Source organism: Xyrauchen texanus, chromosome 3, assembly GCF_025860055.1.
Source record: "Xyrauchen texanus isolate HMW12.3.18 chromosome 3, RBS_HiC_50CHRs, whole genome shotgun sequence".
Taxonomy (NCBI): domain Eukaryota; kingdom Metazoa; phylum Chordata; class Actinopteri; order Cypriniformes; family Catostomidae; genus Xyrauchen; species Xyrauchen texanus.
This window is the reverse complement of record NC_068278.1, coordinates 31337893-31360597: the sequence shown is the minus strand read 5'-3', so window position 1 is coordinate 31360597 and position 22705 is coordinate 31337893. Positions and strand designations below refer to the sequence as shown.

Sequence of the window (22705 nt, the reverse complement as noted above, 5' to 3'; positions counted from 1 at the left end):
CAAACACTGTATGCATGGCCAAAACCCCCGCCATGAGCGGAGGCTTTATGAAAGTGGCGCGCGTGCCTACTACAGTATATGCACCCCCACCCATAAGCGCTGCCCATACAGTTTCAAACAGTTCTCTGGCTCATGCCGCGAGCATCACAGATGCGACGCGTGAGCCAAGAAACTCCCCGCTAAGAGCGGGAAGCTTTATGAAAGTGGTGCTGCTATTACAATGTATGCACCCCCACCCGAAAACACTATCTATACAGTTTCAAACATTTCTCCAGCTCATGCTGCGAGCATTACGGAGATAGCGCGCGTGCCTGTAATCTCACACGCACCCCTGCACTCGGCACTCAACAAAGATGCTCAGCGCGCGCCCGCACCTCTGAGAGCTGTAAGCTCAGTGTTAGCACAAGGCGATTCGCCGGCGGGGCCCATACGTCACTGCGACACGCCCCCAGCCAGCAATCAGCCCATATCTGTGCGAGCAAAAGCCTGGGAAAAAATCCCCGACATGCCGAAATGGGTTTTGAACATAATAAAACACGGTTACTCGCTTCAATTCGCTCGCAGACCACCCTGCTTTTCAGCGGTGGTTGAGACGAAAGTGAGGAAAGATGTTTCACATGTCCTACGCACCAAGGTGCTCAAACTGATAGAGAAGGGCGCTCTAGAAACTGTTCCTCCCTCTATGCGCGAGGCGGGTTTTTACAGCCGCTATTTTCTCGAAATGTATGCACGCGGCACTTTCCCCCCTGAGACAGCGGGGAGTGCGAATACTGAATTACCTCGACGATTGGCTAATCCTAGCACAATCAGTGAGTCAGTTAACGACGCACAGATCTTGGATGATCAGCCATCTAGAATGCCTGGGTCTGAGAATCAATTTTGCAAAGAGCATGCTATCCCCCAGCCAGAATATCTCTTTTCTGGGAATAGTGCTAGACTCAGTGCAGATGACGGCGCGCCTCTCATCAGAGCGCGCTCGCTATTCGGCGCCTTGCAACATCATTCAGAGCGGATGCGCTACCGCCAAACGATTTCAAAGGATGCTCAGTCTCATGGCCTCGGCATCAGCTGTACTCCAGCTAGGATTGTTGCACATGCGTCCTCTCCAACGCTGGCTCAAGAGCCGTGTCCCCACTCACGCGTGGCGCTCGGGCCACTTTTTAATCAGAGCGAATCACGGCTGTATAAAAGCCCTGACGCCCTGGAAAGCCGTCGACTGGTATCAAACCGGCGTGAGTCTGGGCGTGAACACATGGAGAAAAATGATCAGGACAGATGCCTCCAAAATAGGATGGGGGGCCTTCTACGAGGGCAGGCCTGTCTCCGGCTTTTGGTCAAACCCGGAAAAGCACCTACATATAAACTGTCTGGAAATGAAAGCGGTCGCCTGGTCCGAACGGACAACATGACGGTAGTATCGTATATAAATCGCCAGGATGGACTCAGGTCGAGCTCCCTGCACTCTATGGCCAGGGAGCTCATCTTATGGTCACAGCACAACCTGCGCTCGCTGAGAGCAGCGCATGTGCCAGGCGTCCTGAACCACGGAGCGGACATGCTGTCCAGAGACAAAGTTCTCCCAGGAGAATGGTCTCTCCACCCCCTGACGGTTCAGTGGTTATGGCAAACCTTTGGCGAGGCAGAGGTCGACCTCTTCGCCTCCAGGGAAAATGTGCACTGCCCTCTTTTCTTCTCAAAGAGCACGGACGCGCTCGCCCAAGTCTGGCCGAGCCGCCCCTTGTATGCTTTTCCCCCGATCGCGATGCTACCTCAGGTCATCAGTCGGCTCAGGGAGGTGAAATGTGCAGTGCTCCTGGTAGCCCCACTCTGGAAGAACCAGATGTGGTTTCCAGAACTGATGCAGATGGAACAATTATTCGTATGCTTTGGCGGCCGCACTAAAGGTCTCGCAGTTTCAAAGCAAAGAATATCGTGCTGGATAGTGGATGCTATAGCGCTGGCTTATGAAGCCAAGGGCCTTCAATGCCCCTTAGGCGTCAGAGCTCAATATACGAGGAGCATGGCCTCCTCGTGGGCGTGGTCGAGTGGGATACCCATTGAAGATATTTGTGCGGCGGCAGGCTGGGCCTCGCCTTCGACATTTATCAGGTTTTATAACCTACAGGTCCCCTCATTGCATTCCAACATTCTATCAGCCTGACTGTAGTATGGACTGGAGTATGTATATGCTGAGCATTATCTCCTCCCTTATAAGGTCCGTCTCTGACTGACTTAGAGGGTCTTTTACGCATATCAGTAAATAGAAAAATCAGTACATAAGATATGTGCTTGTGTTTTTACAATGAGTGCCCCACAATGGGCCACCTTGGGGCAAAGGTGCTCTGTATTATCCCATTATATAGCTCGCCGTTGGCCGGCTCCTTGAATAATCACTTTGTTTTAAGGCTCAGGCATCTGCCTCTGGCTTTATAGAGCGAAGTCAGCACGCACGGCGTTTTGCATGGTGTTCCCATAGCGTAAGCTACTTACGCAATAGGAGAGACCTCTCGAAAAGGGAACGACTCGGTTACTAACGTAACCTCGGTTCCCTGAGAGGAGGGAACGAGTATTGCGTAAGCTGCCGTGCTTGTGCTTGGTCAGTTCGCTTCAGTCGATTGAACCTAAAGAACTCTCATGACGGGGCGCCTAATATATAGCCTTAGCCACGGCCATCTTGGCGGGCTCTGAGCGCGCGAGCGCGAAGCGTGCTCATTGGTCGCATGTTCAGAGTCGCCCCGTCATTGGTTCGAGCAAGTTGCGCAGCACAGCCAATGACCGAGCTGCCTCGCTCATTGCTGTCTGCTGTGCAGCTGCAATGCGTTTTACATAAAGACTTCAATATTTCTCGAGAAACGGAGTTTTCCCATAGCGTAAGCTACTTACGCAAGACTCGTTCCCTCCTCTCAGGGAACCGAGGTTACGTTAGTAACCGAGTCGTTTTTTTCAGTTTCACTGTTGGAATAGTTACTGTGTTTTGCAGTCTTCAAAAACAATGCGATGGCCTTCTATTTATACATCCACTTCCAGTTAGAATGTGCAGCCACAATCTTGTTCTTTGTGTTCGCTCTCTTTAAACTACTGTAGGCCTATATGTCGTTTTATTTTTCATGATGTTTCATGAAGTTTTCTTCTTTGAAGGTTAAAGCTCTAGTTCTTTGTAAAGCATTGTGTTACCAGTAGTGTAGAAATATTGAATATTAAGTTGATATTTAAAATGAATGATTTTTAGATGTTGCTAAGTGTCTCTGTGGTTGTAGGTGATCCGTATGCTAAAGGACCTCAGGGAGAAGCATCCGGAGAAAGACCTGGACCAGCTGATTGAGATGGCAAACTATGCCACCATTCAGAAACAGCCCAAGAGCCGGGCCTTTTACCGGGTGCAGGCAACACGCATGATGATCGGTGCCGGGAATGTACTGAAGAAACATGCAGCAGCCGGACAGGCAAAAAGGGCAGCTGCAGATTCAGGTGATGATCTGGCCACCTGTGCTCACATTGCTTTTGAGCAGGCACAGTACCAGTGCAGAGAGAACTGCGGGACTGTCAGTCTATGGGTCTGCCTGCAGGGGGGAACAGGTATCAGAACCTTCCATGTCGATTACAGGACAGAGAACGGCTCTGCTAATGCTGGAGCTGATTATGATTATTGTGAGGGAACGATCGTGTTTCAGCCTGGAGAGACACGCAAAGAAATAAAGGTGAGAGTAGTGATGTCTGATCAATCAACAAAATGTGCTTTTGAATGGCTCCTTTTCAGTTAATCATTTAAAACAGTTCGAAGACTGAACTGACTCAAACTTTTGAATTGATTGCTGAGTGAATCACTAGCTGAATCAAATGTCAATGTTTTTGAATATATTTGATTCAAAGTGACTCAAATCTTTTTTTAATGAGGTGATCCCAAGAGCTGCATGGCGTTATAAAGATTTGAGGTCTAATCAGAAAAATATATTTTGTAGACAAGAGATGTAACCCCTCAACCTTTGGCTCAGGAATTAATCAAACTGAGAATTTTGAGGTGTTTTTCTTAGTGACCTATTTCAAAGATAAGAAGGTTATAATCTTGGTTATTGTTTAGCTTGTTTTAAGGCCCAGTTAAGTTGTTAAGTTGTTTTGTGTTCCATTTACCTTTAAACTTTATTTATTGTAAATAGGGAAAACTGATCATTTAAGGTTGTAGGATAATACATTGATTCAGGAAATTAGCTGAATCAAGGCTACTATAAATAGGTTTCTCATGTAGCTAATGATACAGATCATGAATAACATACAGTATGTGTGTTGTGAAAGTTAAATATCTGAGTTTGCTTAGTATTCTGTAAAGAAGGCCATAAGTGGAAGCTTGTATTCATATTTTTATTGACCGACAAATTCCACACATTTCTATGTAAATAATTCCACATAAATCAAAAATTGTAATAAACCCAATGTCGATATAACATAATCTATTTTCAGCCTGATCTCATAAAATGTACATGACAATGGCAAAATTTTTGCAAACAAAAATGACATTTTCCCAGTGAAATGTCCAGTGGGGGCGCCAATAGCAAGTGAAATTATGTTGTAATCAGACAACATAACGTGATGTTTTAATGAGTAAAACATACCTCCGTAACCTCAAACTTTAACCTTAACCTAACCAATAGTGTCCTGAAGCAAATGAGAGGTAAATAAAACAGACATCCTTACCCTAAACCAACACATAAACCTAACCGATAGTGTTCAAACATATAAATGAGAGGTGAACAAAACAGACATCCTTACACTTAACCAATGCCTACACCTAATCAATAGTGTTTTAAAAGTAATTCGACATTAAAAGCACATTTCATGTAGCTTCTATGGCACTTTTGCTTCACTTTCAATTTTTATTTCTAGCATGCTTGTCTGGGCTCGGTCTCCAAAGTCCAACACTATTTTCCGCTACCACGGAAGCTAATCATGTTGAAATACATGTGTAAATGTAAGTGGATCTGTAATACCAGTATTAAAATGTATCGTTTTTCAAATGATGCATTAGAGTAAAAGTGTTTCGATATCATAACATAGAGTGTAAGTAATAGAGCGAAAAATAGGTGTTAATAAAGTCATAATCAGCCATTGCAGTCGTGATTTGTGTGAAAGTGAATGAAATGCACAGTTGTTATAGCATCTCTAGTGTTCATTTTACCAGACATTAAGATATTAAGGATGAACTTATTTGGCTTGCTGTCCACAGTGGAGGGGCTCGAGGAAGCAGCTTCAACTTCAGCTCGAGCTCCCACCCCCCCACCATCACCACCACAAATGAGTGTTTGTATTGAATTTGACTGTATCCTACAGATGCATGTGTATGTTTTATAGGTGGGCATTATTGATGATGATATGTTTGAGGAAGATGAACACTTCTTTGTGCGTCTCTCAAGCCTGCGAGAGGGGGAGGCCGGGGCGAACACTGATGGTGCTCGACTGGTTGAACCCTTTGTAACCACAGTAACAATTCTGGACGATGACCATGCAGGAATGTTCTCATTTACTCAACGGGAGCTTTGCGTGGGTGAATGCTCAGGTGTGGTGGAGGTGCTGGTGAACCGAACCTCAGGTGTGCGCGGGACCGTTATGATCCCCTATCACACAGAGGACGGTTCTGCACGACAGGGTGTTGACTATGAACACACACAAGGAGAGCTGGAGTTTACCAATGAGCAGACTAGGTAAAAGCACACACTAAACGCAATCAAGGCCAATATTCAACTTTACATTGTTATTTTAATTTTAAACATGAAATGCTGGCATATACTCTTGTTTACTTCTCACATATACACAAAACCCTGGCACATACACTCAAAAATGATTTCTGCATAGTACTAGGTCAATTAGTTATGCAAATATATTCACATTAAAAAAAAGAATAATTAAACCAGAACTGTGTGTATATGCGCTGCATGAAATTGTGTTTTATGGATTGTGGAGTATCTTGGTAATTATCTCAATAAGTCAGGTAGTAGCACATAAAATTTCTAATTATGGGGCATTATCAACAATTTTTATACATTACCGACATATGTTTGCACTTATGATGCATTATAAGTTGTTATAAATTAAAGGTGCTGTAAGCGATTTTAGCCGTTCTACTTCCACAAGACTGAGCCGTTGGATTAGCTGCCATTGCAGTCTTTCCAAAACCCTGAAATCCAAAATACCAAAATTAGATTTATTGAGAGCAGAAACGGTTGTTAAAAACAACAGTAGTAAAATAGCACCCTAAACTGACAACTATTTTGAACAACATGGCATAAAAATGCATTATGCCTCAATAATTTGCTGCAACTACAATACTATGACAATTCGCCAAATTATCGACAGGCAGAAAGCTTCACATTTTTGCTGTTTACAGAGTCTAGAGTTGTCACAGAGACCGGTGAGATATCTCAGGGCACTTATTTCATTAAAATCTTTTAGGGCGGAGGAACATTCTTTCCATGAAATAATCACTTACAGCACCATTAACACAGTATTTTCAATGCAATGCATGTAATATATTAGATTAATGGCTATTTTCCAAAAAGCACAGTAAGAAGTCTCATATGCATACTATATTGATCTGGAATTTGGTAATCAAAATAATCCATTCAAACCCATATAGGCCAATAGGTATCCTCAGTGTCACTTGTCTCATCTATGCCCTCACTTTTCATTTGTGCCACAAGAGGTCTCTCTCACTCGAGTACTAATCAGTTTTTGCAGGTATCTCGAAATAGGTATTTGCAGTTATCTGTAATACTGTTTGCTCTATCACCTTTCAGACCTTGAAAAGACATGAATGTGTACCACAGCATTTCTGAGCAGTCCCACCAGTCTCTGCACTCTGTACTTATTAACAAGTCTGTTTAGAAACCATTTTGGTTCTTTAGTTGTACCTTTGGGGAACCTTTATAGCCAGAGTCTTCTGGAGCAGGGATCAATAAAGAACTTATTTTTCGTTTAACTGTCTGTTTAACCCAAAGCAACTCACAATTCACTTTTTACAGAGGCACTCCTCCTAAAGCAAACTTCGATGTTTTTAAAATATGAAAATAAACTGATTAAGTACTATAAAAAATAATATGAAAAATTAAAATAACTACAGTGGTATAGCAGATGAGTAGTAAGGGTTTTACCTGAAACCTTTCTGACTTGAATGCATCATTTTTGTATTTTTCTTTGACAAAAATTGCTGACATAACTTAATGTTATGTATGTCATTTTCCTGTTATTTTATCAGAAATTGCCCAATTGTCTCTATATGTTTTGTTTCACCAAATAGACAGAAAGCAATTTATTCCATCTGAAGATCAGTTTGGTTAAAAATGAATTGATGTTTAGATTGTAGACTAATGCAGATATAGAGCATTTATCAGAGGATGTGAACGAGTTTTTTTTTTTTATCTCTTATTGAGTATGTCAACATCAATGTGGCAAAGATTTACCTTTAAGATATTTCATAGTTTTATGAAAATTAGAATTAGAACAACTTTTGACAGGATCTTATTTTTGATTAAAGTCAGTTAGCATGTGTTTGTGAAATCTGATGAGGTTAAAATCTGTGCTGTCTAGAGTACATTGAAGCTTCAGAAAGCACATTACACAAAAAGGTGAATGCCACACACACACACACACACACACACACACACACACACACACACACTATGCAAGCTGACATTTACCTTTATTGTAAAACCAAGTAGAGCAATCTTTAGTCTGCAATAGCTAATGCAGCAGTGGCTTTAAAAAAAAGGGAGCATGTACACAACTGAAAGCTCCTCTCAGTTCATCTGTGTCTATGCCTGAGGGTTCATTATTAACACACTGTGTGTTAAGTATTCATGTAGGCCTAACTCTGATGTGATTTAAATGCTGAGGTCTAGTATTCATGTAGGCCTAACTCTGATGTGATTTAAATGCTGAGGTCTAGTATTCATGTAGGCCTAACTCTGATGTGATTTAAATGCTGAGGTCTCCTTTTAATTTTTCAGAGGTAAAACTAAGAGGAAATTATTATTTGTACTTCTCTGTGTATGTGTGTCTGCAGTAAGACACTACAGGTGCGAATCATTAACATGCAAGAACATGAGAAGCGAGAACATTTCTACATTGTCCTCGAAGGACCCAAATGGCTCAAGAGAGGCATCTCAGGTGTGTGTTTGTTTGTGTGTGACAACCAGAGATGGTGAGAGATGTCTATTCTTTTTCATAATCGCAAATTATATTTTCATATTTTTTCTGTTTGTGTGTGGCAGATTTCTGTGAATACTTGTGTATATTTTCATTTGTTAAGACTATTGAGAGCCTTCTAACACACACACACACAAACACACATTTCTATGACCAGTGTCCAGTTTCAGATCAATAACAACAGCACAACAGGGGGACAAACTAGACATGCGTCACTCACAGTAACAAAATCCAACTCACCTACGCACACACTTTAGCCTCACATTTGTGTCTGTACGTAATATGAGCCTAACATATCACATATAGTACGTTTTAAGTGAACCAAACCCAGTTCGGTTAAAGTGAAACAAAAAGGGAACCAGTCGTAAATGACCTCAGTGCTTTTAGTGTTCGCAATGTAAGTGGACTTAAAAGAGGAATCAGTTTATTTTTTGGTCCTTCTCACATTAATGTGGTCTCATGTGGTCTTGCTGTTCACACCACAGCTCCTTAAGAACACAGACCCCATTGCAGCTAGGGCTGTCACGATTATGAAATTTGGCTGACAATAATTTTTCATAAATAATTGCGATTATTATAAGCAATTGTCATACAAATTGTCATACTTCTTAAGGTGTACGAATACTTATGACAGATGATTGATATTTAACTTGAAATCATATAATAAAATGGGTCTATATGAATACTTTTAAGGCTTTAAAAAATATTGCATTTTTCATTATTAAAATTATTGCACAGGGATAGAATAACATAAAGGTAATATTTTATATGTTAAATAATTTATGAAACAGACAACGCCACCAATTATATTACTTTATGCATTAGTAATAATGTATACAGTATTTCTGTCCTAAATTCTTCACTCTCTCACGTTATGTTAAGGCTCTCTGATAAAACCTACAAGCCCTTATTTCATATGAAGGAAAACATTTGAAATTCTATGAGCATTTGAAAATATGTTTCTTTACCTATCATCTCGAGAGTAATGGAGAAAGCAATTCTGGACACACTCCTCCTGTGTGTCATGTACACAGTGTGTAAATAAAATTAAAGTGAAACTATAAAATCCCTTGCTTGTATTTTCGTTGGAGTTTGGCACGAACCTCCGTAGATGGTCAAGTCAAGTCAAGTCAATTTTATTTGTATAGCGCCTTTCACAACACACATCGTTTCAAAGCAGCTTTACAGAATATTAGCATTAACAGACGATAAGAACTGTAATGTCTATAAAGTCGATTAATCATCATTGTGTAATTTAGATAAAATACGAATTTTAATAGTGTTTATAAATAATTAAATGATAATTGTATTAATAACCCCAGTGAGCAAGCTTTAGGCTGACTGTGGCAAGGAACACAAAACTCCATAAGATGTAGATTAATGGAGAAAAATAACCTTGGGAGAAACCAGACTCACTGTGGGGCCAGTTCCCTCTGGCTAACATTATGAATGTAATGTAAATATTAATTATGTATAGGTAAAATCATGGTTTAAAATTATTAAACTAAGTGATAAGGGTCATTGATTAAACATAGATTGTGTTTGAACTGTAAGATTAATGACCAAAGTCTTTGAAGTCCATCTTGATTAATTGCAGAAGTTCACAGATGCAATTGTCCTTGTTAATTGGCTGATGAAGGCTTTTGTTGGCAATTGTTAGTCTAAGCATTTCATTTCAGGATCGTAGTCCATAAATAGACCGAGGTGATGCAGGTTGGAGTTGGCATAATTTCATCCTCTGAAGTCCGTCATAATAGATTGAAGTGATGTTTGGCTGGCACCGGCTGCATTTAGTCATCATCATTCTGCGACATGTAGCAGTGGAGTCCAACATGAAGCAGGAATGGTGCTGGATCCAGCCGGTTCTGGTGACCTCAGGATAGGAGTCCCGAGGTTGAGACAGGGAAACAAATAAAAAGATGTAAGCATAGATGCCATTGAATTTATTGCAGAGTTAGAGATCATGCTCAATGTTTCTGGTTTCTGGTTCCGGCAGACCCAACTAAAGCAGCCTAATTGTGGGATAAATTAGGTGTATGCCTGGCTAAATAGATGAGTCTTTAGTCTAGACTTAAACTGAGAGAGTGTGTCTGCATCTCGAACAGTGTTTGGGAGACTATTCCATAGTTTAGGAGCCAAATATGAAAAGGATCTTCCTCCTTTAGTGGATTTTGATATTCTAGGAACTATTAATAGGCCAGAATTTTGCGATCTTAATGAACGTGTTGGAATATAGCGTGTTAGAAGATCACTTAAGTACTGTGGAGCTAGACCATTCAAAGCTTTGTACGTAGTTAACAGAATTTTAAAATCAATACGGAATTTAACAGGTAGCCAATGTAACGATGATAAAATGGGGCTAATATGATCATATTTCTTGGTTCTCGTCAGCACTCTGGCTGCTGCATTTTGAACCAATTGAAGTTTATTTATTGATCTTGCTGGACATCCTCCCAGTAATGCATTACAATAATCTAGTCTTGAGGTCATGAACGCATGAATTAGTTTTTCGGCATCAGCAACCGAGAGTATATGCCTTAATTTAGCAATATTTCTTAGGTAGAAGAATGCTGTTCTACAAACATTTGTAATTTGATTTTCAAAGGACAGATTGGTATCAAATATAACACCTAAGATATGATGTAACAGTACATCCATCTAGAGTCAAATTATATTTTAGTGGCTTATTTTTAGAGTTTTTTGGTCCAATAATTAGAACCTCTGTTTTGTCAGAATTGAGTAGAAGGAAATTTCTGGCCATCCAATCTTTTATTTCATTGACACACTCTGCTAATTTTGAGAATTGTGAAATCTCATCAGGTTTTGAAGAAATATAAAGTTGTGTATCGTCAGCATAGCAGTGGAAACTTAGTCCACGATTCCTGATAATATCTCCCAGGGGAAGCATATACATGGAGAAAAGCAGAGGCCCTAAAACTGATCCCTGTGGCACTCCATATTTTACTTTTGTTTGGTTTGACAATTCCTCATTTAAATAGACAAAGTGGTAGCGGTCTGCTAAATATGACCTAAACCATGCTAATGCCACTCCACAAATTCCAACATAATTCTCCAGCCTATTCAAGAGAATGTCGTGATCTATCGTGTTGAATGCAGCACTAAGATCTAAAAGCACTAGAAGAGAAATGCAGCCGCGATCAGATGATAAGAGCAAGTCATTTGTAACTCTGATAAGTGCAGTCTCTGTACTGTGATGAGGCCTAAATCCTGATTGAAATTCTTCATATATACTATTTCTCTGTAGAAATGAACATATTTGGGAGGATACTAACTTTTCTAGTATTTTTGACAAACGGGAGATTTGAAATCGGTCTATAATTAGCAAGTTCTCCAGGATCAAGTTGTGGCTTCTTAATTAGCGGTTTGATAATTGCCATTTTAAAGTTTCTTGGGACATGTCCTAAGCATAGCGAGGAGTTAATGATATTAAGAAGAGGTTCTGATATTACAGGAGATACCTCTTTTAAGAGCTTAGTTGGTATAGGATCTAACAAACAAGTTGTGGCTTTTGATGTTTCGATAAGTTTTGTTAGCTCTTCATGACCTATGATAGCGAAGGATTGAAGTTGCACATGAGGGAAATTATTCGACACTGTTTTCTGAGGTGCTATGACAGATGATTGCATAATTCCAATTTTATTTCTGATTATTTCAATTTTATCTGTAAAGAAATTCATGAAGTCATTACTCTTGAGCTGTGACGTAATATCTGGTTCGGTTGAGGCTTTATTCCTAACCAATTTAGCCACAGTACTGAATAAACATCTAGGATTGTTGTGGTTATTTTCTATGAGTTTACTAAAATATGCTGACCTGGCAGCTTTGAGTGCGTGTTTGTAGCTACAGACACTATCCTTCCATGCACCCTGAAATACTTCTAATTTTGTATTTTTCCACATGCGCTCCATTTTCCGAGCTGCTCTGATGGTACGCCCATCAGAGCACTTTAAAGCAGTTCATCTTAACGCACTGCTCTGCTCTGAAAGCAGCCAGTGCGTTCACTTTAGGTGCTCAAATAATACAACAAGAACGTAATATGAGACACAAAAACATGTCATGGTAATCAGGGTATATATATATATATATATATATATATATATATATATATATATATATATATATATATATATTCGCTTCAAATTCCTATACGTGGACAGTAAATCGTATGTAATGCAGCTATGTATGGCAAGCCACGAGATACTTATGTCATAAAATGCAAAGCGGACTGCTACCTCTTCGCTTTCACATCGCACAAATCAATCGAACAACAAAAGGACCCACAAACAAACCTCCTCATGTGGTCTGAGTACAGTTCACTTAGGTTGTTCACATATACACATTATACCGCGCTTGGAGTGCTCAAACGAACTAGGTGTGAAGTGAAACGCCCTATTTATGCGAATGAAAGTGAATGTTAAAGAGAGAATTAACACCAGGTTCATTAGTGAGATAATTAGCAACTCTGTGCCACTTTCATTAATCTAACAATTAACCAAATCCTTTTGGTTTTAGAATAATGCAGAAAATGCTTTCTCTTACTGACAATAATAAAACTGTATTGACTGATTGATTTTAAACTTGCATGCTGCAGATCTGCTGTTAAATCAAGGTAAGATGATCTTGCAAAATCAGATCGGATCTTCAGTTTTATTTAATATATTTGATTTATTCTGTATATTACACAACCTGTATACTGTATGTACTGTATAGTATTGTATTTTATCATATATTGAATACAGAATACTGTATGTAAATATTGTACATCGTATGTAATGTTATAACATGAATAACTGATTGATTTCTGTTTTTATTTGTCTTTCTACACAACAATAAATGATTTATCACACCTCACATCTGAACACATGTATCCTTTACTTGTCATCTCTTCTTCCCAGCCACCCCTGGTCCAGAAGTGGAGGAGGCCAGACGTATAGCCGAAAAGGGAAAGCCCATTTTGGGAGAACATAGCAGGCTAGAGGTCATTATAGAGGAGAGCATGGCCTTCAAGGTACTCACACTGATTAGATGTATTTACACATGAACAAACACATGAAACACAGTACCCAATTTATTATATCACATTCAGGTAGAAATTACACAAGCTGTGATTCCTTCCCTCTCATGTAGGTCCGACAGGAAATGGCCCCTAATGGAGTCTTAGATGCGGTATAGTAGGCCCTTCGCCTCAGTGTGCAGTGTGTGTAGGGATTGCCCTAAATCTAAACCTTTAAACCCACTCTCTGACTGGATGATGTTTAATCACATCTATATGCATGAAGATTTATAATTTGATATAATTAAAACTATTACTTATGGTAGTTTACTGCTTAAAATTATCTTCACTGTCATTTCCAAATCTCAAGATTTTAGCCCTAATCACACCCTATCATATGACTGTCCATTCTGGCTGCGAGAACATTCTTTTGCAACACATTAATCAGGAATTCTGTCAAAATGACCGATCCAGATATAGATTTTTTTTTTAACCTTTTTTTATTATTTGTACTGTACTGTCGTATGTCTTATAGAGAACAATGAACAACTGATCACGTTTAATTACTGTTTGATAAATGGATAGATTTCTCCTATAAGAATCACTTAGCAACACTATGGTATGCATATGTTTAGAATACAGTAGACCGTCTGTTGAAGGACACAAATCTTGCCGAAGTAATTGGCACACACTCCTGGAGAGAACAGTTCATCGAGGCAGTAACAGTCAGTGCAGGTAGAATGAAAACATCTGAGTGTATTCTAACTGTATGTGAATTGAATTATGTTGTGTGAGTCTGTGTGCATAATAACATTTATAAGTAAGAGATTATCATAGGTAATGACCTATTATTACCTTTTTCTGTCTTTCTTTCCTCCCTCTCATGAGAAGGTGATGAGGAAGGAGGAGAGCCTCAGCGACCATCTTGCTGTGATTATTTCATGCATGTGATGACAGTGTTCTGGAAGGTTCTGTTTTCGTTTGTTCCACCCACGGAGTACTGGAATGGCTGGGCCTGCTTCGTTGTGTCCATTCTGGCTATTGGGCTACTTACCGCTGTCATTGGAGACTTGGCATCTCATTTTGGCTGCACGGTGGGCCTCCGTGACACTGTGACTGCAGTAGTGTTTGTTGCCTTAGGAACTTCCATACCGGGTAAGTGTCTCATTTTGTGTGTGTTTGAGTCTGATTATGTGAAACATAATTACCAACAGCATCTCTCAACTCCCCTCCATCTTTCAGATACATTTGCAAGTAAGTTTGCTGCTGTACAGGATCAATATGCAGATGCTTCGGTTGGAAACGTAACCGGTAGCAACGGCGTTAATGTCTTCCTGGGAATTGGCTTGGCCTGGTCCATTTCAGCCATATACTGGGAGGTCAAAGGTCAGGTGTTTTACGTAGATCCTGGCTCACTTGCTTTCTCGGTCACACTCTTTACCATCTTCGCCTTCATCAACATTGGTGTGCTGATGCTACGGCGACGGCCATCGGTGGGCGGAGAGCTGGGTGGGCCAAAAATGACCAAGGTTCTGACTACAATGTTGTTCATTGGTTTGTGGCTTCTCTACGTCACATTCTCCAGCCTAGAGGCCTACTGTCACATCACTGGCTTCTGAGGACAAAGAAAGAGAGAAAGACTCAATAAATGCAGATATACCCTGACGAATATGGCATACAGAAGTTAAGTTAAGGTTAAACTATGTGAGAACTGAGCTGTGAGAGAAATGTACACTAATTATGGTGGTATTGACTATTGTCTGTGGTAATGTGTCCATAGAAATAGGTATGCATTTTCTGTACACACAAACATACCTAAAAAGAGTGAGTGAGCGAGTGAGTGAGAGATAAAGGGTGAGTGAGTGAATGAGAGAGAGAGAGAGAGAATGAGAGAGAGAGAGAGATTGTGAGAGATAACAAGATAATACAGTTGTATGTTTGCAACTTTGAGTTGGTGTCTCCAACTCAAAGAATTTCAAATACATCCAAAACACATTGACGGTATTATTAACTTTGATTTTTTTAGGTTACCAGACCTTCACTGACACAAAGGACATTAACACGTGCAATCATGTATGTAGCACTAGTTCTTGAACTGTCATTTTATATTCTCATTCAATGACTGGTAATTGTTGTACCTGTGAAGTTATGTACATCTCTGAAAGAGAGAAGGCGCTCTTGACTCTCCACAGTGGTTTACCAAAGAACACTTTGACAAGTGAGACTGAACTTGTTTTGCTAGTTTCACTGAAGAATGTGAGACGCAACACTGATTATAAGACATTATGGGACCTATCTTGCACAGTTCAACAAAGTAATAATGTATTAAGTGATAATAGTCATTATCATAATTCACATTAATAATATATTTACTCAAATGAGGATATGTAATATTTGTCACTTTATGAAATTTACTCAAATGTAAAGTTGGAAAATATATCAGTATTTAAGTAAAATCATTAACAAGTTGAATGTTTTGTAGTTCTTACAGTGCTCTTGGTAAAAATTCAAAATGGAATTAAAGTATATATTATTTTGGTAAAATCTATATAGGGTTATAGGGGGAATCTAATGAAAGCCATCAAAAACATGCAGTGGCAGATTTAGGCATAAATCTCTAAAAGCTTTTTTCTCAGAGTTTTTACTTGATATTATTTGATATGTGAGTGAAATAATGTGTTTTATTCTACTCACGAACTTTCCGATCAGCACAATGATTTGACCATATGTTTGACAGTATTGTCTACAGTAAATAATCATATTTCAAAAGATATGTAATTTCAAGCTAATTAAACAGCACCTGGTAAGAGTTGGTTATATTGCCTATATTCATGAGAAAGTATTTAAAACAACACCCATTTAGTGTTTGCCAAGCGAGGTATTGTTATTAATTAATTAATTTGATGATTTCTTTTTCACCAGGGAATGTCAAAAGTATACCAAATATTTATTTATTATTATTTAAGTGACTCAAGAGCAAGCATACAGTATTTTTCTCATTTATTTGCTCCCTGTAATACAGGCAACATGTATAATAAATAATATGTAGCATAGGCCTCCTAAATTTCAACATTCACATAATCTGAACTCGTTCTTAATGCTACAATAATTTTATAAATACTTTTGGACAGGGCCGTTTAGCCAGGGTTTGAAAATGTGTGAGGTCCACGGTGAGGTGTCAAGACTTTTACCAAAATTACACCTGCAAATAATTAATAACCCAATAATTAATACTGAACTACAGAAAAACAGCAGAAGTTAATTAACAACCAATTTAGGGCTATGTTAACTCTGTTACATATTAATATTATCCAAAACAATCAATTGTTTTCTTTTTTGCCAGACTCTTAATTATTTAAAGGTGCACTCAGTAATATTTTTCCCTTTAAAAAATATTTACTCCTGAAGAAATTAATTATAATTTTGAAACTTATGTTTAAAATCATGACCACTCACATGAGATGAGGACTGTACAGGGTTACTGTCACATCAGTAACCTTGTAAAGGCTGTTTAATCCTACATGGGGCAGGGGTGCCCTCATGGGGGCTGCCATTTTAGAATCACATGACCAGCTGAATGTCTCAGTAAGTATTAATCTCAGTAACCATCATGTTATTGGACACTTTCACTTCTGGATTGAGTTAATCATGGTGGACTGGGAATAGTGAATTTCTACAATGGCATCTGTAACTGAAAACGTTTGATTTTGAATGATGCTGCATCCACACCACTAGGTGTCACTGTAAGTACAAGATGACATCAACAAAGAGTTACTGAGTGTAAGCTACCTTTAATTCACTTTTTACAATTAACGTTCATTAGAACTGAACATATGAAAAAGTAATAACTTCATACTTAATTCATGAGTGTCCAGGCTTTAAAACTTTTTTGTTAAATTTTGCTTTGTATTTGCCTTTATGACAGTTTACCATTGTTCGTGCATAGTATGCAGAGTTTAACTATGGTATCATGTTAATCACAGGTAAAAAAAAAAAAAAAAAAGACCACCATGGTTAGATGTAATTATTGTATGTAATTAATTTGTAAAAAAAATAAAAATAAAAAAAATAAATAAATACAATAATAATCCATGGAATTTGTAATAAAAAACTATATCCTAAACACATGTAGAAATAATAAAATCAACCTCCATAAAAGTGAATTTAGTGCCCTAATATACAATATTTCAGATTTTTGTAGGCTAATATTAACATTTATTACAAATATATACACTATTTCTGGCAAAATACCACAGTTACTACTACAGTTAATGTTACTACAGTAACTGTCAGGTATATTTCAATAAGGGTGCTGATTTGTGGAATAAAAAACGATTATTATCGTTGTGAACAGAACAAAGTTTTCCTGTTTTCCTCGTCACTGTAGTTTAATATGACGGGCTATTTAATCTTGTTTCATCTTCAGCACAGAGCCTTTAAGTGTCTTATATCAGATGGGTTATTCTAATCTATGTCAAATTCAAATGGGTCGCACGCGCCTCACTGTGGCACAGCACGCCGCATGCGCAGAGCATTTAGTCAGATTAGATTAGTAAAATTGGCCCGCTTTTAATCTGCTCTGCCCGGCAAAATGCGCTGCACAGCTTCAGGTAGCGCCATTTCATCACACTCTAGTATTTGCTGACACTAAATCATCTTTGTTTATCTATGAATGCATAATTAGCATTTTGTCTCTGTAATCGCAGAACTATAAATGCAAACCAACTCTGTAGTCAAATAACTGTAGACAGAATGTTACATTCACTTTACTTGCATCGTTTTCCCATATTACCACCTTGTGAATGGTAACTGTGGCTTTCCTTCTGCCTCAAATTAATCTTGTGTTCCACAGAAGAACGTAATTTGAGGTTTGGAACAACATGAGTGTGAATAGCTGCGTTCCTTGATATACGAATAAACTTTCTAAATTCGCATAGAAATGTAATGCGCTAGGAAGAGGTGGAATATTCAGAAATGCGCAAAGAAAGAAAGATAGATTTTGGATGGAAACTCGGCTAATACGAATTTAATTTTAGGTGAACTATCCCTTTAACACATTGTGCTATGCAGCAATGACTATGCAAAAATCTCAGTCACCCTAAAATACGCTTAATTGCCCATGTTCAAAATGTATTTATTTATTATTGTTTTATTTTATTTTGGGGGTGAAATATAACCTGAATTTGTAATCGTGAGATTCAATCGGACAGCACCAGCAGCATTCCTTGTTTGGAATCCCGGTAGAAAACGCGCCTCTAGTTTGAGTGGCATCTGCAAGAGCCAATCATCTTTAGGCATTAAAGTCCCGCCCCTCCCCCATGGAAAGTGAGAGAGGAGAAATCAACGAGGCTGCTTCCGGGATAAGAAGCGCGTAAGATAAGAGAGCTGGTAAGAGCGCTTTTGTAGTTTAATATTTTCAGAAGCAGTAATGGAATTTTAGAACTCAATTACTGCCATTTTAGCGAATCTGATTTTGATTGCATTCATGAGCTGTTTTCTCATGTCGGTCAAGGTTTGGTTGAAGCGCCTTTAATCAACCGGAAGAAGAAGACGTCCACGCGCCCTCGCACGGAACCGAGGACGTCGAGTCACACATAGTAAGTCCGCGTGCGGGTGACGGTCTTGTTTATCTAATGTTATTTTAACGGTTACGCTCTTCACGCTTTTTCCGTAATCTTGTACGGCAGCTCGTGTTCTTAACTGTTGTGCCAGCTGGCAGGTCTTTGTTTCGGTAGGTGAAACGATTAATGCGAAACGTGCCAAACAAAGAGCGGCCTGCTACTTCTGCGCACTTATAAATGGCGTTAATCTTGTTTAGTGGCTAACATACAAAAACCACTTGCTACATTTTTACATGCGTAATGCTTATAAGCCCCAAGCAATAAGTCTTCTGTGGACTTAAAACGCTTGAGTAGTACTTGTTTTAGTAATGTATTGATGGACGTGATTGATCTATCGATCAATCATGGCCGTGGTTCAGTTGTTTCAGTGAATATTACAGACACCAAAACACAAGCACTTTATTTGGGCAAATATTTAAGTGTACATCGACTAGTAACATTGGTGTAACAGTCTCACATCTTTTAGGTTTCCCGATTTTGATGTGTCCACATGATGAGGGAAAAAGTGGTCCTGAGCTGCGATGTTTATTTGCTCACGCAGGACTGCACAACATAAACGTAAAGACCAAATGGCTTACTGCAGAACTGCTGAATGAAGATGCACTCTAGATACTGAGATATTTAGACTTGGTGGGAAAACTTCAAATGCACAAATTCTTAACCATTTATTTAATTGGATGCTAAAGGGCAATCAGTTGCTTGTACTGTGCATCAAAAATAGTCACCTTTTAATTGTAGTGGAGGCAATAATTTACCTTTTTTTTTTTCTCTCTCTCTTTTTAATAAATTTTTCCACATTACAGGTGCAAGATGTCTTACTCATCCCGAAGTTCCTCTCGTGCCTCTGACTGTAAGGTCTATGTTGGTGACCTTGGCAACGGTGCAGCCAAAGGTGAACTTGAACGAGCCTTCAGTTACTACGGACCACTGAGGAGTGTATGGGTTGCACGAAACCCACCAGGTTTCGCCTTCGTAGAGTATGAGGATGCCAGAGATGCAGAGGATGCCGTAAAGGGGATGGACGGAAAGTGAGTCAACTTGAGTTCTACCTGCGTACATTTCCCATGATGCTACTGCAGCACATTTAACCCCCTGACCTCTTCAGGAAGCAGGGGTGAGTGTCGGCGGTTTATCACTGATCTCTTTCCGCTCACAAAGGCCCCAACTTTATATGGTGTTTTCCTGGATTCAAGTTAAATATAGTCTGTTGTTGAGTTCAGTTATTGATGGAAAAAAAACAGGACCATCATGAGCGGTCTTGGTTGCATAAACAGCTGGGTCACAATATGGGCACAACTCTGGTTTATTGGTAGACAGAGAGGAACTATTAACCTTGTGATCTATAATATTCCAGGGTGCTTTGTGGAGCCCGCGTCAGAGTTGAGCTGTCTACTGGTATGTCTAGAAAGTCCCGATTTGGGCGCCCTAACCGCAGGCAATTTGACCCAAATGACCGATGCTACCAGTGTGGAGAGAGTGGCCATTATGCCTACGACTGCTATCGCTTCAATAAGAGGCGTGGCCGACGCAGCAGGTAAATGTCGATGTATCGACTCTTTTTATTTCCATTCCACTATTACTTGACCCCTGTGATGAATGGTTGTTAATATTCCTGTTTGATTTAACCCATTTTGTGCTGTTTAATTTGTAGGTCAGCATCTCGCTCTCGTTCCAGATCTCGTGGCCGGCGTTACCGCTCTCGTAGCCGTAGCAATGAAAAGTAAGACCTTGCACTGCTCCAGCTGTGTTTTGAAAAGGATCTTGCAGCATTCGAAATTTCATGATATTTTTTCCTCTTTCACAGGAGGTACCGTTCACCGTCATACTCAAAACGCAGAAGCAGGTAAGTTGTGCTATCAGTCCACCTACTCTAATTGAAGCAATTTTAAGTACTACATTGGTTTTACACAGTGCTTTTGCAGCACTCTTTCTATAGTATGTGTCCCTGTGTCAGTTTTGTAATTGATCTTTCTGGTTGGTCTCTGGGTAGCTGCTTAAACATTTAACTTATATTGTTTAGGTCTGCCTCTCCAGCCCGCTCCAGAACTCCTGTGCGGCGCTCTCGTTCCCCAGTCCGCAGGTCGAAAAGCCCTGTCCGTAGAGACAGGTAAAGGATCCATATTTTACCCATCCACATTTATTACCTGGGCTTCACACACCCATGAAATTAGGTTCTATAATTTAACATGCCATCTCATTTTAAATCTTCATGTGTTTCTTTTAAGTCGCTCCCGTTCACGCTCTGGTTCCAGACAAAGGAAACGTAGTGTATCCAGATCTCGGTCTCGTTCAGTCAGTCATAAGAAAGAAAGGTAAATGTCTGATATGCGCTTCTGTGTATATGTACAGAGAATGTGTAGATGCTGACAGTGTGTGTCTTAGTCATTCCAGGTCTGCCAGCCCAAGGAGAAGCCCAACCCCAGATGCTGACTGATCTGATATTTCACTTTCATTCCCCACCTTTACCTTTGCTGATATGTATTTTATTTCCCCCATGATTTCAATCCTTGTTCTACTGTAGCTACCAAGCTCTTTTTTTTTTTTTTTTTTTTTTGACAAAGCTCCTCACACCTTGTAAAAGCATCACTATCATCTCATGAAGGCTTGTCATTTTCTTCATGTATCCCTCTTGTCACTTTTTATTTAATTTTTTTTTATTATTATCAGACTCTTAAAGGATTTTAAGCTCCATTGTTTTATTTCAGTGTTGAGCTGAATGTCCTGTGGTCAGTGGATTGATTGTAGGTAAGGTGGTGAATGAGCTCTGTTGTGATTAGTCAGTGTATTGTATGAGATGAAGAGTATATGCTGTGATAGAAGTTTTTTCTTTTGGTTGGTGTAGAATGATTATTTATTTTTATTTTTTTTTACGTTTGAAAATGGCAATGATCTTTTTAATAAAGTAAAGCTTTACAAACCCAACTGTTTCTGTGTGTGGTGTTGCTGACCTGGTTTTTTTCATTAGGGGGACTTTGTTAGGAACTTGATGTGTAAATGTTGTCCATGCATATACGATACATTCAAACCTAAAACTGGCAGCAAACTCGTTTACAACATGGATTAAAAAGGTTTTGTGCAATGGTTAGTCATGAGGTATTGCACTCTTGACTGACTGTCTTGTCTGTTTAACAATTGTATGGGATACAATTCCCAGGCTTGTGTGTACAGCTGTTTTCGGTATTTCATGGTAAGAGTTGTGAATGTTATGATTCCATTTGATTTTTTTGAATCGAAGCCAAATAATTATACCATAAATTGAACTACAAGTCACCTTACCATATACACAGAGATTGAAAGATTTTTACAGGGCTCTATGTGATTTAGGCCCTGAAAGTACAATGAACTAAATGAGATGTAACACTACAATGTACAATGAAGGTAAAACTACATGTAAGTTGTATGACATCGCAATTTATAATTAAAAAAAAAATTTAATCTCACCTTTTGTTTTTCATTGATTTTATTTTGTTCAGCTAATGTTTAATGCCATGTCTGTTACTCTGGTGTTTTAGCCTTGTATAGCCTAGACACAATGTATCTAGTAACTACATTTTTGTGAACATCATGTGCCACCTGTTTTGTTATTGTGAATGTCATATTTTAAGGGTCAAAACCGGTTTGATTCTACAAAACTGGTGCCATTTCCACTTGCAATTTTCAAAATTTTCATTAAAAACAAATTTTTTTTTCTTTTTTAAACTTGAACTATGTTAATTCTCCAAAAAAAAAAAACATATTTTCCCACCTCGGGCACAAAATTCTTATTAATATTATCCTTTTTATCCAGGCATGTGAGCCTTTCTTGTATACGGAGCCCCCGAAGTGACCTGTGCAAAAAAAAAAAAAAAATCAAAGAGACTTTAGCGTGCGCACGCGT

The 22705-nt window shown here is 39.1% G+C and overlaps 2 protein-coding genes across 9 annotated transcripts in view; both read left to right on the top strand.

The window, feature by feature from the left end:
* The window catches only part of LOC127620952 (sodium/calcium exchanger 2-like), a 59063-nt gene extending 43449 nt beyond the window's left edge, over positions 1-15614 (top strand). For all 3 annotated transcript variants that reach the window (XM_052094346.1, XM_052094339.1, XM_052094330.1), the window contains exons 6-13: positions 3258-3698; positions 5344-5693; positions 8051-8154; positions 13110-13222; positions 13342-13380; positions 13843-13942; positions 14099-14362; positions 14450-15614. In XM_052094346.1, coding sequence (XP_051950306.1) covers positions 3258-3698; positions 5344-5693; positions 8051-8154; positions 13110-13222; positions 13342-13380; positions 13843-13942; positions 14099-14362; positions 14450-14826 — 1788 coding nt within the window. In that variant the 3' untranslated portion in view covers positions 14827-15614. The remainder of the gene's footprint in view (positions 1-3257; positions 3699-5343; positions 5694-8050; positions 8155-13109; positions 13223-13341; positions 13381-13842; positions 13943-14098; positions 14363-14449) is intronic.
* Positions 15615-18540: 2926 nt separating this feature from the next.
* On the top strand, positions 18541-22193 carry LOC127621110 (serine/arginine-rich splicing factor 7-like). Of its 6 annotated transcripts, none has more exons than XM_052094589.1 (9): positions 18541-18595; positions 18720-18804; positions 19632-19856; positions 20183-20362; positions 20480-20548; positions 20633-20671; positions 20849-20935; positions 21054-21140; positions 21211-22193. In XM_052094589.1, exons 3-9 carry the CDS (start codon positions 19639-19641, stop codon positions 21260-21262), a joined length of 732 nt encoding a protein of 243 aa, XP_051950549.1. In that variant the 5' UTR covers positions 18541-18595; positions 18720-18804; positions 19632-19638; the 3' UTR covers positions 21263-22193. The 6 variants fall into 6 exon arrangements, with proteins under 6 accessions (XP_051950549.1, XP_051950540.1, XP_051950565.1 ...); XM_052094580.1 differs by having other exon boundaries at positions 18542-18595; positions 19295-19856; XM_052094605.1 differs by lacking the exon at positions 18541-18595 and adding an exon at positions 19295-19386.
* The last annotated feature ends 512 nt before the right edge of the window (positions 22194-22705 follow it).

What these genes read in the sequence shown, in the direction of transcription:
- LOC127621110 (XM_052094589.1), top strand. Translation starts at nt 19,639, where the DNA reads ATGTCTTACTCATCCCGAAGTTCCTCTCGTGCCTCTGACTGTAAGGTC. An exon ending in CGTAGCCGTAGCAATGAAAA is followed by an intron (nt 20,549 to 20,632) that starts GTAAGACCTTGC and finishes CCTCTTTCACAG; the next exon opens with GAGGTACCGTTCACCGTCAT. An exon ending in GTCAGTCATAAGAAAGAAAG is followed by an intron (nt 21,141 to 21,210) that starts GTAAATGTCTGA and finishes TGTGTGTCTTAG; the next exon opens with TCATTCCAGGTCTGCCAGCC.